General features: G+C 47.7%; 1 protein-coding gene across 1 annotated transcript in view; it reads left to right on the top strand.

Moving 5' to 3' along the window:
- Positions 1-18,109, top strand: part of HR (HR lysine demethylase and nuclear receptor corepressor) — a 410,325-nt gene that overhangs the window by 314,404 nt on the left and 77,812 nt on the right. The window contains exon 16 of the mRNA XM_069617740.1: positions 16,307-16,446. Within this exon, the coding sequence (XP_069473841.1) occupies positions 16,307-16,446 (140 nt within the window). The remainder of the gene's footprint in view (positions 1-16,306; positions 16,447-18,109) is intronic.

The raw sequence follows: 18,109 nt of genomic DNA, 5'->3' as shown, positions 1-18,109 counted from the left end.
GTTCTATCCTAAGCCCTCTTCTTTCTTTCTTTCTCTTTGACCAGTCCCCATCTCTGCTATTATTACTTAATTTAATCTTTCTTGTCACTTCCATGCAGTCGACTTACAGATCTTCCACTCTTTCTCTTCTATAACTGATACTCTTCGTTCTACTATCTCAAGCTGTCTTTCTGCTTTCCAAGCTTGGATGAATTCCCATTTCCTCCAGCTCAGCCCAACGAAAACTGAAGTCCTCTTTTTCCTGCCACTTCCATTCTCCGTCTTTTACCTTCCTTTGCTCTTTCTATTGCTCCTTCTCATCTTTCCTTCTCTGCCTCTTCATGTAAATTCGGAGTCACTTTTGTCTCCTCTCGTTCCTTTACTCCCTATATATCCAACACTGCTCTAATCAAAATTGGTATCAAGCGTTGTCGGTTTTTCTACAGTACCAATACCCACCTCCACCCACATCCTAGATGTCTTTGTCTCCAACGGCTACAGCATCCAACACAGAGATTGACTGAACAAGACAGGCAGGGGCCTCGCAGTCATCCACAAGACCTTTTGGCCGTGCACCAGACTTTACATCAACACATTTGCTCCTTTGAAGTCCTCTGCTGCCACTTTCCACTCTCCCCGACGAACACATTCACCTTCCATTTCATCTACAGACCACCCAAACCCAACACCACTTTAATCAGAGACTTCACTGACCTGGTCACCACCATGTCCCTCACGCATGCCACAGCATCTTCCTAGGCGACTTCAACCTCCCAGACAACAAGGCCACCAAATCAATGAAGGAAGCTCTCCTCGGTCTTCTCAACAACCTCAGCCTCACATAGAACATGAAAGACCCAAAACACGAGAAATGTCCTTGACCTAATCATCACTGCACTGTCTTCCCTCCACTACAGCTCTCCTCTCCCGCTCGACTGGTCTGACCACCAAGCCGTGCCTTTCAACATCCTGCATACCACCCCAGCCAAGCATTCCCAGCGGAAACTCATCAGTCAAACCTTCAGGTCCTTCAAGAACTTCCCGGTGGAAGCCCTCATGGAAGACCTCATCAACCTCCTTCTTACATGGACCGAACACCCCCAACCGAACTGTGACTCTCTACTGGAAGCACTCAACACAACTCTTTCAGCCTCCATCAACCGACACATACGTCTGAAACAACAAACCTGAAAACCAAAACTATCAGCACCCTGGTAAATGAAAGAACTCAACCACAGCAAAAGAGTCATCAGGAAACAAGAGAAAACCTGGCGCTGCTCCAGGACCACATCCTCAAGAAACCCTGAGCAAAGACTGACAACTCATCAACACAGCCAAGGCCTCCTACTATCAGAACACCATAGCAGAAGCCAACAACAAAAGCTGAGCCCCCTTCAAAGTTGTCAAGCACTGAGTCAACCCACTACCAGCCCCTGCCATACCACTCCATCGAAAAATCCACCGCCATCAACACCTTCCTCTTTGACAAAATCTGCAAGATTCTCCAGCACATAGACACCAGCTCTGCATCCACAGACCCACCTCACATCCCTCCTTACGAAATCTCCCCACCGTGGACAACATTCAAGACACTCTCGACAGAGGACCAGGTACAAACCCTGACTGCCCTGAAAGCCACTTTGTATACAGATGACATCCTCCTGGCATGCATTCTCAAGGCCCTCCCCGCAGAAGCTCTACTTCCCTACCTGGAGGTCATCAACTGCATCCTAACTCAAGGCACCTTCCCATTGACCCTAAAAACAGGACAAATCCTCCATCTACTAAAGAAACCCACTCTGGATCCCGACAACCTAGGTAACTATCGCACCATCACCCATTTTCTCTTCCTAGGTAAGATCATTGAGAAAGCTGTAGGTGCACAACTGCAGCAACACATCGATACCAACAATCTCCTGCAAAACTACCAATCCGAGTTCTGACCCAGATGCAGCAGGGAGACATCAACCATACAGGGGGTCTACGATGACCTCAACATCCTTGATGACGGCCACCCCAGCCTCCTAGTCCTATTCACCCTCTCTGCCGCTTTTGACCCAGTAGACCACAAGGCACTTTCAGACACCCTACATCGGTGCATGGGGATCAGCAACCTTGTCCTACGCTGGTTCAAGCAGATGACACACAGCTATACCTCAAGATCGACTCCATCAAGGACATCCATAGGCTCAAAAAGCTCAACCCCACCAAGACTGGATTTCTACTCCTCACCAACAACTCGGAACACCGAAACATACAGACCTGGCTATCAACCATGAACTCTAAGAGCTTAACACCTGAGCGCACCTCCTGCACCAAGTTCCTCGGGCTCCACATCAACAAAAACCTCTCCTTCAAGACACAAATAGCTATGAAATATCAAATAGCTTGATATCTGCTCTCCCTCCTGCGGAAAGTCAAACCCTTCCTCCCTCCGGACAGCTTTAGATCCACCGTTCAAGCACTGGTCCTATCCTACCTGGATGGGGACAATGCACTCCTCAAAGGCCTCCCGTCATCCGCCCTTGTGCCCCTAAGAAGTGTCCTACACACGGCCGTACACATCCTCAAGGGTCTACACAGATACAACCACATCACCCTAACCCTCATCGACCTTCACTGGCTCCCACCGAATGCACAAATCACCTTCAAGTCTTGCTGAATCATCTGTAAGCCAACCGCCCTAAAGTCAACTAGTTACCTTGCAGAGAAAGTGAGCATCTCTGGCAGACAGTTCTCCACCAGAAGCCAGGACGTGTGCAGACTTGAAATCCGGCACTGCAAAAAGTTTAGGACCAGAAAACAAGCCTTCTCTGCCTACGCCCCAAGACTATGGAACCTCCTCCCCATCAGACTCACCCCCCCGCTCCTACAATTAAGAAAATAACTCAAGACCCACCTCTTTAAGGAATCTCTCTGTCTCAACACCTAGGCCACCACATCGCTCCTCGAGCCACCTGACTCGCTAGACACCGCCCGCCCCTCTCCTCCCCGCCACCTGGTACAGCTGTACCCGTCCTCTGTGCCCCTCTGTATGCCCCCTTCCACTGTATATCTGTTCTGTTGTTTCCTCTGAAAAGCGCTCCATTATATATCTGTATTATTGTATACCTCTGTAAAGCACTCTGTTGCTTCTCGAAGCTAGATACGCACTCAATAAATACAATAATAATAATAATTATTATTATTATTATAATAATAAATACACAGTGCTTTGGGGTGATTATCCTTTTTTAAGGAAACGTTTTTTGTTCCTCAGTTGCAACAATGATTAATGCAGATGGCCCAGCATGTGTTTCACACAGTGGGATAACTCCTATTTGAACCCCACTTTAGTGAGCTTCTTCTGGGCCAGCTGTTATATGTTTCTGTGGGTCTCCTTACTATTGAACCTCAGTTTTCTTTGAAATCTCATTGGTTGGTGGTGATGATACCTCACTGGTAGGCATGCTGTTATCCTGACAACCATTAAGGTTGAATAACAAGTAGCATTGGGTGCAACTGGTTTCCATTGGAAGACTTTGATTTTCTTCAGGCATTTCAAGTCAATGTTAACGCCTTCTTGTTGCAGGGAGCACCGCATGTAGCAAGGCAACAGCGTGTAAATGAGACGCAAAGAGAGGGCAAATGCAAAGGTTAAAGAGAAGTGGGAACATGGGTGAGCCCTGGGCAACCGCTCAGTTGGTGTTAGACTTGGGGTGAGAAATAGCCCAAGTTGGATATTTTGCAATCTCTTTGCTAGGAACGACTGGAACCAGTTGCTGGAAATGTGATGCTCCGCAGCCAATCGAGAAGGCAGGATGTTATGATTTACAGTGTCAAAGGCTGCAGAGAAGTCCAGCACAGTTGTTTTGCCTCTATCTGACCAGTAGTGGAGGCAGCTTTTGGTGCTGGGAAGGGTGGAGGGGGGGGCAGATAACAGGGCACCAGCAGGAGGCTGGGACGCGCTCTGGGCACCAGGTGGGCAAAGGGGTGCAGCCACACCCCCACCCCGTGCCCATCCCCTGGCTCCGCCACTGCATCTGATGCACCCACTGTAGATGCTCTAAATCCTGTTTGGAATTTGTCTAAGATGAAAAGGCTGAGAAAGACCTCCAATGCGCATAGAAGAAAAACATTCCAACGGGAAACGTTTGAGAGAAAAGCAGTGGTCTTTTGCCGGAGCACCATCATTGCAACGCCTACCACACAAAGGTAATGCTCAGAGGAAGAAGAGGGTGAAGAGTCAGCCATGATGGGGGAGGCAGTGGCAAGGTTAAGGGCACAAGCAGAATGCACTAAGGGAGGGAAAGTAGAGATATATGATATGATATGATATGATATTTTATTTATATCGCGCTCATACACAGGTGTTTCAGAACGCGACCAGGCAAAGGGAGGGGAACAGTGGAGAAGAACAAACACAACAATCTTACTAGGCCCAGTGACATTGAGAACGCGCAATGCATGGGGAAGGGAAAAGGGGGAAAGTGCATGTGAGGGGGGAGAAATTGGAAAGTGCAGAGCATAAGGGAGGACAAGATAAATTATAAGTGAAATAAATAAATAAATACGGTGATCAGAAACAGTGGTAGTGCAGCCTGGCGGGCCAAGTGCAAGGTTAGTCAGATAGGGAGTATCTGATCAGTGCAGACAAAGAGTGGGGGGGGCTGCATGAGTACAGATACAGGCCCCAGTGCAAGGGGCAGCCAGGGGGCAGTGCAGGAGGGCGAGGGTGAGCAGGTACCTGGGCCCGAAGGGCAGACGGTGGCCAGGTGCAGCATTGCTGAGAGAGAAAGCAGATCAGCAGGGGAGAAGAGGGAGAAAGGCAGAGGCGAAGAGGAAGGTCTTGAGGAGCTTCCGGAACCGTAGGTGGTTCTCCTCAAGTTTCAAGGTAGCAGGTAGGCAGTTCTAGAGGAAGGCCCCCGCAGAAGACAAATGTCTACCACCAGCTTGTTTCTTTGAGAAACGATTGACCCTGAGGGAGTTGGAGGTAGAGGAGCGAAGGGCTCTAGAGGGGAGGTATTTACGGACTGATAGTTGAAGGTAATTTGGACCCAGGCCCCAGAAAGCCTTGTGGACAATGCAAACGGTTTTAAATGTAATCCTTGCAACCACAGGGAGCCAATGAAGGAATTTCAGAGCTGGAGAGATACAATCCCAGGGCTTGAGGCCAAGGACAAGTCTCGCAGTCCTGTTCTGGATTAGCTGTAAAGGGTGGAGAGTGGAGGCAGGTAGATTTAAAAAGAGGCTGTTACAGTGGTCTAACCTAGAGAGAATCAGTGCTTGGGAGACGAGGAGCTTCTCAGGGAAGGAGAGGAAAGGAAGGGTGCCTTTAAGGAGGTGCAGTAAGAAGTTAGACTTTTTGGAGACATCACAGATGTGGGCGGAGAAGGAAAGTGTGGAGTCAAAGATGACCCCAAGTTTCTTAGCTTCGCTGATAGGGGCAGGAGGAGGGCCAAGGGAGGCCAGCCAGAGAGTGAGGGGAAAGGATGGAAGGGGTGTACCAATGAGGAGGATCTCAGTCTTGTTGGTGTTTAAACAAAGATCATTTGCCGCACACCAATTTTGAATGGCGATTAGGCAGTCAGAGATGAGGGAGGGAGAGGAGGTGGCCGAGGGAAGCCTGAAAATGAGTTGGGTGTCGTCAGCATAGCACTGGAAATTTGAGCAGAAAATGGAAATGCAGTAGGCGAGAGTTACCAGATATTGATTGAAAGGCCAGGGTGAGAGGTTAGACCCCTGGAGAACACAGCAGGTAGAGAAGGAGATAGAGGATAGGAAGGACCCAAGTTGTACCTGGGAGGGTCGATCAGATAGAAAAGAGGTCAGCCAGGCCAGAGCCTGATCAGTGATACCCAGGTTGTCACGCAGACGATTTAGCAGGGTGGTATGGTTGACTGTGTCAAAAGCAGAGGAGAGATCAAGTAGGATGAGTACAGAGGGAATGTTAGAGTCAAGGTTGGAGAGCAGGACTTCACAGATGTTCAGGAGATCAGTTTCCGTACTTCTAGCAGCTCTGAAGCCAGATTGGTGGTCATGGAGAGAGCCAACTGAGTCAGAGAGAAGGTTAAGCTGAGAGATGGCATGCTTTTCCAGGAGCTTAGCCAAAAAGGGAGTAATGGAAATTGGGAGATAGTTAGCCGGACAAGAGGGATCAGCCGTGGGTTTCTTGAGGAGAGGATGCACAAGGGAGTGCTTCAGAGGGGAGGGGAAAGATTCCGAGGCAAAGGAGAGGTTGCAGAAGTCGGCAAGGGCCAGAGCAAGGGTATCAACGTGGTCCTTAATAGTTTTGGAGGAGCAGGGATGGACCTGTCTTGAGATAGAAGAGGGGTCCATCGAAGGGCAGAAAAGGGCATGGAGTTCATGAAAAGAAGTGAGAGGGGCACAATCACATTGGGGTCACAGAGATGGTAAGCCAGGGTGGTGGGAGATTCATATGGAAACCAGCATTTAGGAAGCAGGGAATGGAGTAGTCGAAATAAGAGGAGGCTGAGGAATGTGGAAAAGGAGATGTGCGAACACTGATGCGCAATGGAATCTGTAGGAAATAGTCACATGGGACCCTAAGAACATGGATCCTAAGGTTTTGGAGGCTTGGGGTTAAAAGGCTATGGACCTGTAGTTAATGGGAAGTAGTGGGTAACTAGGCCTGGCTGAAGAAGTATGGGGGCTCATTTCAACATGATGGTTGCCTCCCCTCCTTGCTCAGAGGGGAAAACAGTCTGTGGCACCCATGGGGTGCATACATTATAATGGAGCCAAATGCTGATGATGGGTAATAGCCAGCTATTATCACGAGTTGCCAACCAGCAGGGTTGTGCTAAATTCCCACTGATTATCACTTTGTTGTCTTTTAACTTCAGTTCCTCCACACCAGCCTGTTGCTGACAAAGAAGAATGTATAGCTTTCCAGTGGGAATTTACTGTTTCAGCTCCCTGCTGGCTGGTCATCTCGTGATAATCAGCAGCTATTAATGCTGATTTATTTCTTTGCTTTAAATGTACGCTTTGCAGCACTCACGTTACAAAGTTCATTTTCCGGAGTCCGTCCGGTGGTCACTTCCAAGTGACGGCCTGACGTGCTCCAGTAAATAAAGCTTAGAACGCTGGCACTGCAAAGCACACATTTAAATCCTCTATTGCCGTAAGACTGCTGACTGGCAACACTGGAGCAATTGCTGGCGGCATCCCTGAGTCTTGAAGCCCCTTTCATTTGAAATAGTTGAAAGGCCTTGACGCTGTCTCTGAGTCTAGCAAAGGCTTCTTACGGAAACGATAGATAGTAGCTTTCGAAACAGGCCAGAAAAGACCCAGACTATAAGAAGTTAAAGATGTAGAGTAGAAATGACTCAAAAAGGTCAGCACGTTCTCGGATTACTGCTGGAGTGAGGGGGTTACCGAGAGACAAATCTAATGACTCAGTTGTCGTCGTGTGGGGTGGAGGTGACTCTGAAGGGCATTACTTCCTTCGCATGCGTGTTGGACGGTATGGGTGGGTGATACGGTTGTGGTGTTAAGGGATTGGGGAGTTTTTTTCTTTAAGGTCTTCGATAGGAGATGCTGCGGATTTGCGGGGCACTGGGCGGGAAAAGATGTGTGGGCCCCCTAATTTGCATAATTAGTGACATCAGTGATATCACAGAATGAGTCTTTAGTACACAAAGGTATCATGGGAAGTTAAATTAGAACCATGTTGCCATGCGTAAGGTAGAAGACATACACACTGTGATGTCCAGTATATGAATTGTCAATGTTAATATTTACCTATATGGCAACATCAAGAGTGAGGCATTTTTTTTAAGTAGCAGACATATGAATACCATATACAGAGTTCTAATTTTGGCAGATAAGGCATAGCGCTGCCATTGTTAAGATCAGATTGCTGGATCCAGTGAGTAGAACGGCTTAGGCAGCCACCTGAGGTGAGTGGAGGACCTGGAATTGGCAGACTGTGGCCAGCTTGTTGGCCCCGGAGCGCACAGTGCGCGGAGCGGGTGAGCTCTGACCGCCTGGCATCCAAGCTCTGCGGCCTTGTTGTTAAGTGCAGCGGGCCTGGCTGACAAGCCCCCTGGTGGAGAGTCCTGAAGTGTGTGGAGAGAACCCCGGTGGAGAGATCCCCCTCCTCGTTTCCTCTCATTCCCCTTCAGCGTGCTCACCCCAGATGCTGCCTCTCATGCCCCCAAGCTATTGATGGGCCTGGGTCTTGTTATCTCACCCTGTCTTGCCGTCTCCCGCGGCACCCAGTATCTGAACACGCACTCCTGTTCCTCCTGTGAGCATCTGGATCTTCACGGTACCCAGAATGCCGTCTTCGCTCCTGCTTCCATCCGGCTTTGTCTCCATTGGCCTCATGCTTGTGGCACACTCAGTGATTCTTTGTCTGGCCTCCATTGTACTGTGACCTTCCTGCATTGTGCTGCCTGGCCCTCTACCCCAATCTGACTCAGTGACTCATCCTCCTGTTCTCCGAAAGCGCCTCTCAACTTCATCACATTACTGGATCTGGTACTGCCTCCTGCATACTGCTGATCTGTCTGCATTGATGTTACTGTTGTGTTTGAATCTTTGCCCCTTCCCTCTTCTCTGGGAGTTTGAAATCTGACTTTACTTTCAATTCACTGGCCCCGTTTAATTCCTATGATTGTTTAAATAAGTTGCTGTTCACTTGACATAGGAAGTTTTTAAATCTGCCATTCACTAACTACTGGCTATGTTTGAAAAGTGATTTAGTTAAGTTGCTTTTCACTTGACATGTAAAGTTTCATATCTGCCTATCTGCTAACTGCTGGCTGTGCCTAAAAAGTAGCTTTTTACTTGCCATAGGAAGTTTTAAATCTGCCTGTGTTTAAAAAAGTGATTAATTAAGTTGCTTTTTGCTATGGCTGTGTTCTAAAAAGTTTGCTTTCCCTCCTCTATGCGAAGGTCAAAGCTGTATACTCCTGCTATTGCTGCTGTCTTAGCTTTACACCCCCCTCCATCCCTCTTGTCTCTCTGTTCCGGCTCTCCCCTCCAATGTTCATGCCCCTCTGCTTTATGTTGTGACCTTTACCTCACCCTCTCGCTCCTGGTCTGATCGTTGCACTGCTGTGTGGCTTACTGGCCGTGCTCTGCATGTACTCCCTCTCCCTACCTCTACCCCCATCTGCTCATGGTGCTCTCAATCTCTACCATCTTCTCTAACTGCTGGGATGAAAATGTTTAAGAAGTATCTCCTGGTCTCCAACCCTGGCCTGCCCATCGCTGACACCTATGTCAATGCCTCTTCCAGGCAGACCCTACCAACACCCTCTTTATTCCCACTCCAGACCTTTGGGTTCCCCTCATGGTATTTGTACTCTCCCACATTAATGGAGGCACCATTAGGTGGGAGATACTTCTGGCATCCTTCCTTTCCTCCAGGGTCTTCATTAATGTCTATCAGAATGGCACTGTCATGGGCCAAGGTCGCAGCCCAACCTCCTCCTTCATGATAGGTGCCTTCCATGACTCACCAACTTCCACCTCCCCTCCTCCTGTCATCTCTCTGGCTCCTCTGCCATGTCCGACGGGTGTACCACACTCCAGTACCCCTCCTCGCAACATCTTCAAAAGTGGCAACCTGCTCCACTTAGCTACCCTCAACACTCCTCTGACATCTGTCACCACCTTGAGGACCTTAATTTAGATGTCGTCGCTCTCAACAAGACATGGTTCACAGACAGCTCTGTCACAGGTTTTGACACTGTCCTCCCTGAGGGCTACAACATCCTCTCCAAATCAAGGCTTAACCGACCCGGGGCGGAGAGGCCCTCATCTTCGCTGAGCGGGTCCCTGCTACTATCATACCTATTCAGACCTATCCCTCTTTTGAATTCCTTGTCTGCAGGTTTGGTGTTTCCCCTGACCTCTCTCTGACTCTGGCCACTATCTACAGGCCAGCTGGCCAGGTCTCCCACTTCCTCTCTGAATGGGCTGGCCTAACCTCTTCTTCCCTGACCATCTCCTCCAAGCTTCTCTTCCTTGGGGACTTAAATATTCACCTCAACTCCCAGGATGCAGCCCCTCGGTCTTTCTGCAACCTTTGTGACTCTCTTTCCCCCTCTATTCTTCCCTCTGGTTTCACACACTCTGCCAGACATACCTTGGATGCTCCCATCTCATACCTTGGATGCTCCCATCTCATTGGACCTCTCTCCTGGTCTGATCATTCCCTTTTTTCCTCTCACCTAGACCTCCTTGGTACCCCAGCTAAGCCTCTGCCAGCCACCTTCTTCTTCACTCAACCAATGAAGTGAGTGTCAGCTGCCGCCTTTGCCGCCACCTTCACTCCCCCTCCTACTCCTTCCATTGACTCTCATGCTGACACAGCCCTCTCTAACCTTCAACTCTCCATTTCCATCATTCAGGACATCCTTGCCCATACCATGAGGATCTGCTTGAAGCCTTGTGCCAAGTGCAACTCCTGGTATGACTTTGATCTGGCCACTCTGAAACAAGTGCAGAGTAGCTGAGAGGAAGTGGCAGGCTTCAAGCACATCCTCTGATAAACAGGCATGCCGCTTGCTCCAAAGGCAACACAAACTCGCCATCTTCTCTAAGAAGAGGGCCTATATCCAAGCATGCATCTTCACGTCCACTAACAACACGGCAGAACTTTTCAAAATCTGCAGGGAACTCGCCAACCCTATTGCAGTCTCCACTTCTCCTCTTCCTTCCCAGGCACTCTGCACTTCTCTGGCCTCTCACTTCATCTCTAAAACTCAGGACATCCTCTCCTCACTCATCTCTACCCCACATCCTTCTCCCTCCCCTTCTTTCAGGCCTTCCTTGGTCCCCTCCCCGTCCCCTTCTATTCTTCTCTTTTTAAATCTTAACACCTAATAAGGTTTCTAGACAAGTCTGCCCTACGAAAGTCTCTTTCAAACAGTTGCCCCCTGCTCCTCCAGAACTATCAATGACAACATTTTCTAGCTTGCTCCAGGCTTGGCCGATTTCTGCAATAATTCATTTGGCACTGGATCCTTTCCCTCACTCCTCAAGCATAACCTTGTGCACCCTCTTCTCAAAAAACCTTCCGTTGATCCTTCCTGTCTGCTAATTACTTCCCCATCTCCACCACCCCCTTCTTGGGCAAACACCTGGAGAAGCTTGCCATCTCCCAGCGTGTCCACCACACTGAATCTGTTGGTTGCCTCCACGACCACCAGTCTGGCTTTCGGCACAGATTCTGCTCTCCTGAACACCCGTGAAGACTTGCTCATGCTCACTAATCTTGTGTAGATGAGCAGTTGCATGCCTCTGCAGGAAATCCCGCCCCCTACCTCCTATATGTTGCAAGCCTGAGATCGTGCTGTGTTTGAAACCAGCAGTTGTGCCAATACCACAGCGTATATTCGAAAGAAGATACCCATTGAGACAACCCTATCGAATTTATCCCCGAAGAGATGACAATCTGAGAGAGGAACTCCCTGAAGGAATCTGAAAAAGAGCAAAGAGAGAAGCTAGTGACATCACAAGAGACATGTGCGATGTCCCAAGATATTGGCTGAAGAGGATGCATGGATCCTAAAGAAACTAACGATGAAGTAAAGAATCGAGTGAGCTTTTATATATGAAAAAGAAGATTACACTACACAAAGTGCTGCAGGGAATCAGCCGTTCAATAATTGTACAGACGCTGAAATGCAAGGTAGACTAAGTCATCATAGAAGCTGGCTATACGTAGTGAACATAATGCAGAAGCCGCCACTGTATAGAAGCTGGACATTGGTATCATGAATTTTAGTAAGCCAGGGCCCATGAAGAAGAAAGGGAGAATTGTGTTGCAGCAAGAATAAGCTGAAATCGTGGAGCTGCATGGCAAGGCTGTCTGGCCCAGTATCAAAACTGAAGCAGCCAAGGTCGGTTATCTATTTTTGAAAGGAGGGAACGTGCATAGGATGAATCATCTGTTGTTAAGTTGCAAAGAAAGAACACCAAGAGTGACAAGTTTTATTCATTTAAGACATTTAAAGCCTGCAAAGTGGACCAAATTGGACCAAATTGTGGTCTCCTGTCACATGAGCCAAAGATGAAAATAGAGTCGAACTTGGAGTCCTAGAACAACGATAGTGAGTGCTCACACTCCCATGTATTCCCGGAGACAAGGATACTTTGCAAGGCCAAGTTCAAAGGCAGTCTTCATGGCAGATTGGGTGATGAGAGATGTTGGGCTAATTGGGTGGGAGGATAGAGTCACGCCCACCTCCTTGCACCTGGGTCTGGGCTTACATGCTGCGAAGTGAACCAAATGTTCCAGACATGGACAAGCGTGTCAACCAATTGTAGAGGTCTGTATAATGAAGGATCTTATAGTTTGAAGACCCATTGAAAACTGTGTACTTAATTGTTTTGAAGATGTCATGTTTTAGAGATAGGCATATATTGTCCACCTGACAGTGGGCAGCCAATCACAATCCCAGTTCCTATGTCATGTATACTTAGATGTTCCCCTTAAGCCTATCACAATCCCTAGTAGGTTTTCCATTATTTGCCATGTAGTATGGCATGGCCTCTGACGTATTTTTAGAATAAAGTCTGTGTTTTGTGAAAAGATCGCTGAGAGAAATTGAGTGAACATCTGTTAGATGTCCGTTGTAACTCCCTGTTTTAGATAATTGGTAATAAAACAGTACTTTGCCATCTTCCTGAGTTGGTTCAGTTATTTGTACTCAGAGTTATTCTGTGAACCCATCCATTGCATGCACGTTACTAAAGGGCCCTAAGCTCACTTGATTCCAGCTCTTCTTCTATTCTCATCCTTATTGACCTCTCCTCTGCCTTTGACATGGTCAATCAAGCCACCCTGATAAAGCGGCTTCGTGACACCCTTAGCATCACAGATCTGGTTCTGGACTGGTTGACCTCCTTCCTCTCAATGACCTTCCCAGTTTCAAATGGGGCCTCTCTACTCCAGCATCTCCCTCTCCACGTGTGGTGTCCTTCAGGCCTCAATGCTCTCACCCTGGCCCTCCAATATCTACCTGGCCCCTCTAGCCCATTTGATCCCCACCTTCTCTTTGAATTTTCAGTGTTATGCTCATGACATGCAGCTCTCCATCAAGCTACCCTCCTCTGCCTCCTCTTCTTCCTCTCTCATTCCTGACTGCCTCTATGCTATTCAGGCATGTTGTGCTAGTAATGATCTCTGCCTTCATGCCAGTAAGACAAAGATCCTTCTCATTGGGAACCCTGATCCCTCTTTCCCTACTACACTCCGGTTTCCCTCCTTGGGCCCAATCACCCTTGTTTGAAGCAAAAAACATTGGTGCCATCTTTGACTCCTAACTCTACTTCTCTGCTCATATCATGGACCTGGCAAAGAAGGCCCACTTTCAGCTTCACCTTCTCAGAGGCATTGTCCCCTTCATTACCTTCCCCCAGAAACTCAATATCTCCAGAGCTCTGGTGCTGTCTATGCTGGACTACTGCAACAGCATCTTCCTCAATCTGCCTAACTCCTCCCTTCACCCTCTTCAAATAATCCAGAATAGGGCTGCAAGGCCTATCCTTGGCCTCAAGCCCAGGGACTGCATCTCTCCAGCCCTTAAATCTCTCCACTGGCTCGAGCTCCTGGTTGTTCTGAGGATCAATTTCAAGACCCTCTGCCTCATTCACAAGGGTTTCTGTGGCCTGGGATCACACTATATCCAACTCTCTCTCCCTAAATACTTTCCTACTAGAGCCCTTTGCTCCTCTAGCGCTAACTCTGCAAACTCAGGCGACTTTTCAAGTACAGAGTGGGGGGTAGATCTCTCTCCTCCACAGATGCCTCCCTCTGGAATGTCCTCCCTGCCCCTCTCAGACTTGATCTGGACATCCTTAAGTTCCAGAAGCTCCTCAAGACCTTCCTTTTCTCTTCTTCCTTCTCCCTCACCCTCCCCTGCTAATGTCCCCTCTGCCTGAGACTGGTGACCTGGTTCCTTCAGCGTCGTATAGGACACCAGGCCCTCCCCTGCCCAGTCTACCTCTGCACTTCCTCCCTGACCCCTCCCCTCCAAACCTCATCCTGCTCTTGCCCTCCCAGACCTACCCCCACCTGACTGGTTGGCTTGCACTCTTGGCGCCTTCCAGCCCCTTAACTTGCACTTATTTGTTGACCGCCTTCCCTCTCTACTTCCCACGGGCCCTGTCCACTGGGCCTCCCTGGCATTATCCTTCTCTCATGAGCCTTCGCACCCAGTTCCTGCACTTTCCCACCTACACTCCCCCCTGCACTCCTCATTACCGCACTTGCAGGATCTGAATGTCGTAAGGCCTGTTAGGATCACTACCTCTCTCCTAGCTTTCCACAGTCGCCCTTCCCTCTCCTGGCTTACTGCGCCTCGAAACACTTGTGCATAGGTGCATTACAAATGAACAATAGGTAGTGTGATATAAAGATTTGGCCGGAGCACTCACTATGGTTAAGTGGTGGAGCCTGGATTTGAGAGCAGTCTGCAACTCAGGAACCTGAACACATCTCTTCCCAGATGTAATTGGCAGAAATACTGTTTGCAAAAGATATTTTTGAAACTTTGGTTTGAAAACACTATCTGTGGAAGGCATTGCAAAGATATGGTTTATCAAGTGCAGCTCACTACAAAATGAGATGGGAGCCGCATTGATGTACTTCCCAAGCCTTGATTGGAGGGGGCGAGCAGGTCAAAACTGTGTGCTTGTGTAGAACAGCAGGGGATCCTATTTCAGAAAGTTGCAAAGACAACTAAGCAGGTTAGGAGGCTGTTGCCGAGATGTTATACTTTTCCTGTAAATCATATGTCATCTTTCGTATTCCTGCGTCAACATGTGCTGTAAAATGTGGTGGTTTGACATGGGGATGAGTACGGCTCCCTCGCTTCACTCAGTTTGGGAACTTTTGCTCCCATAGCGAAAATCAAAAGCGGGCACCCAAGAATATATGCACAGTTATTGAACATATCTTAGATTGAAAGATACACATTTAGTTCATTTTGCCTTTCCCCTTAGAAGAAAGTGCATTAGACAAAAGAGCACTGACCTTTAAAAAAAGCAATCAACAACAGAAAAATTACATGAGAAGGGACATTTTCCAATAAATATGCTGGCAAAGTATAAAAGGTGCTCACGTTTTAAACCCAGCAATATGTAGTGAAATAGTCACTGATAAGCACGTGCTTTGATGATAATTGTATTTCGTTTGCACTGGTTACATGACAACCTGAGTGAAATCCTGGTACAAAATGCTTGAGCAAACTTGCCAACCTCAAAAACACCCAAGGGAGTTGTGTCCACCATCTGAAACATATTACACTGTCCTCCCACATGGATCCTTTACTTGTGCCCTGAAAAGCAGCACATGGCCACAATCAGGGAAAAATAACTGCACCAGTCTCCAGGATCGCAACCTCTCTTGCCTCATCCTGGGCAAATGTTCTGAACTCACTTCCTGTCATCATTTCCCCTCCTCAACCCCATGTCTGGCTTTCATCAATGCTCTGTTTGAGGAGTTGGAAAGTATACATACCATAGTACGGTGCCCACTCAAATATATAAGTCCTGACAGAAACATGGTAAGGAAAAAGTGAACAATTGTGGCATTATTCCCTCATCTTGATACTACAAATACCAGAATGCAATTCAGCAAAAGGCAAAAAATGTCCGCTGTATTTTCAAGACGTATAACAACATGTAATGTGTGATGATGTTACCTATTTGTGTTTCAATGTTTGACAAATGCACGGTTCATGTATGATGGGAAGAAAATATCACATTCTACCAAACATAAACGCTTTTTGGTGTTTTAAATACTAACATCTGAAAATATTGTAGCTAATTTAAAACTGTTTTTGTAATATATTGTAACTGACCTGGAGCAGAGCGTAGATTTAGGCAGCTAACTGGTGCTTTGTGTGTGCTTTCAGAATAAAAATGACTACTTACATTTCTTAACACAGAAACATCACAAATGCTCCCTTAAATGGACTATCACTTGTTCAAATGCTCTACTTGAAGAAAGAAAGTGATAAGTAGTCCTTAAGGGGCCTGCAGCATCTGGGAGTGGGTGGTGGTCTCTAGAGAGCCACAGGAGGTGACACTGTGGCCGCACAGCCACCCTTAAAACCATATTCTTGGTATAGCTGAGACAGGCACTGGTGCCTGCAAGGCCCCCTCTGGCAGCTTCTGACAGCAGGGCCCTGGGCCACCGCATAGACTGCCCCTGCCTCAGGCCAGCTCTGACTGACGCTGTGGGGATGTGAAGCACCCCCTTCTCAACCCTCGGTGCATTTACGATTTTACAGCTGTGTGCGTGCTGGGTTCATTTTTAAGGTCTTTCTGTTGATGATATTATCTCACATTGGTTCCTCAGAGATCTTCTTGAGGACGGACGGTGAAATCGCCGACGGACTAGTGAAGGAGCAGCTGTGGACCTCGAGGGAGCCACCTGGGGCCCTGTGGCACATCTTCCAAGCCGAGGACGCAGAGCAGATACAAAGGTTCCTCAAAAAGGTGAGGCATTCAGCGTGCAGGTGCAGCGCAGGCCATGTAGGCAGCTTCAAATGTATAGAATACAGCCATCCATGCATCTTTACACACATAGGATAAAACCAACCATGCAGCGTCACGCACTCATACTGGACGCGGTCAACCATGCAGGTTCACGCGCCCAGGATAGCTAGTACTGCTGCCCAAAACACAACACAGACCATGGGACTGCACAGAACACACAGCACCAACAGCTGAACATAACACAGCACAGAATATACCAGTGAACAGAGCACACAGCAGATGTACCTGCACACAACACAAAGCACTTGCAGCTAGCTGCACAGAACACACAGATCAGCACATACGGCTGCATACGCAGCACAGTTCACCACATACCACTGAACCAGGGGAGTATCCAGCATTCCAAGAGTGGGAGGCGGGGGCACAAGCCACAACAAAAGTCCTGCTACTTTCCGCCCAAATGCAGTGCGCACAATTCCATAGGGTCTCATTCGCGTCCCCAAACCACCAACGCCTCCGCCAATCTACTTTTTTGGTAACATTAGTGGCAGATGGCATTTTAACACATAACAAACAAATTAAAACTGCAGAATCTTTACAGATGCAAGAACCTCATCTATTAGAGCTCTGTCCAGGTGCTCTGGGGCAAAATGCATGCAAACCTCCCAATTTCAATATGGATTGAACCAACAGAAATGACTTCACAGAAAAGGACATCGCAAGGAGCATCAGCAGTTTTTGATACTTCGAGGCACCACCAAAGTGACTTTAGAATAAGTTGCCATGAGTTAGCCAAGTGACAGTGGTGTGGTGCAAAATACAGAAATTGCACTATTATTATATATGGAGCAAGTCTATAGCCATTAGGCTTTTTTAAAAATAACAGCATGATATATTAACATACGATATGCAGTGAATCACTTAGAGAGCTGCAGATAAAACATGTTGAGGTTAAATGATTTGCCTAGGATCACACACTTTGGTTAGTGAAACCGGGATGTGGACAATTTAAGCAATTGAGCATATCTTCCCAGGTTTAGTTGAGAAAGACATTTATTAAGGTTTTGCTTAGCATTTCATGTGCTTGAATAATTCCTTACTTGTAGCAATGTCTTGGAAGCAAACCACATTACATGATACACTAGCCTTTCATAGTAAACTAACTATACACTATATACATTGTCACAGAAATATATTAAGCAACAAAGAGTATGGCTTTAGTTTTATTCGCCCCATCCTGCATGCAAAGTCACAATAGCATCATGCAGATTAATGTGAGCCTACCAAATCCCCCTTAGATTTTAAAGCCATACCCATGATTTCATAAAGCATGCACATTATGCACCCTTCTCAATTCTGATCAGTCCCTCCCATTCCCATTTCTAAAGGGACAAAAGTACCTGCTAATAGACCCCCCCCACACCTCCCATGAATGCCTAATGGCTCATAATGAAATGCTCTAGTGATACAGAGCAACGTGAGAGCCCCTCTGCTGCTGCCGGCGCTCCTTTGGACATTGTCCTGGCAACGGGACACCTCTCCCATTCTGAAACGGTAAGGTGTCCTGCTGCGAGGACAATGAGCGTGCTGAGAAGAAATTGCTCAGCACACATTGTCCTGCCAGCGGGATACCTCTCCCGATGGGCACTCATTGAGGTGCCAA

Source organism: Ambystoma mexicanum, chromosome 10 (genome assembly GCF_040938575.1).
Source record: "Ambystoma mexicanum isolate Mex_15411 chromosome 10, UKY_AmexF1_1, whole genome shotgun sequence".
Lineage (NCBI taxonomy): Eukaryota > Metazoa > Chordata > Amphibia > Caudata > Ambystomatidae > Ambystoma > Ambystoma mexicanum.
This window is presented reverse-complemented; position numbering and strand designations above follow the sequence as displayed.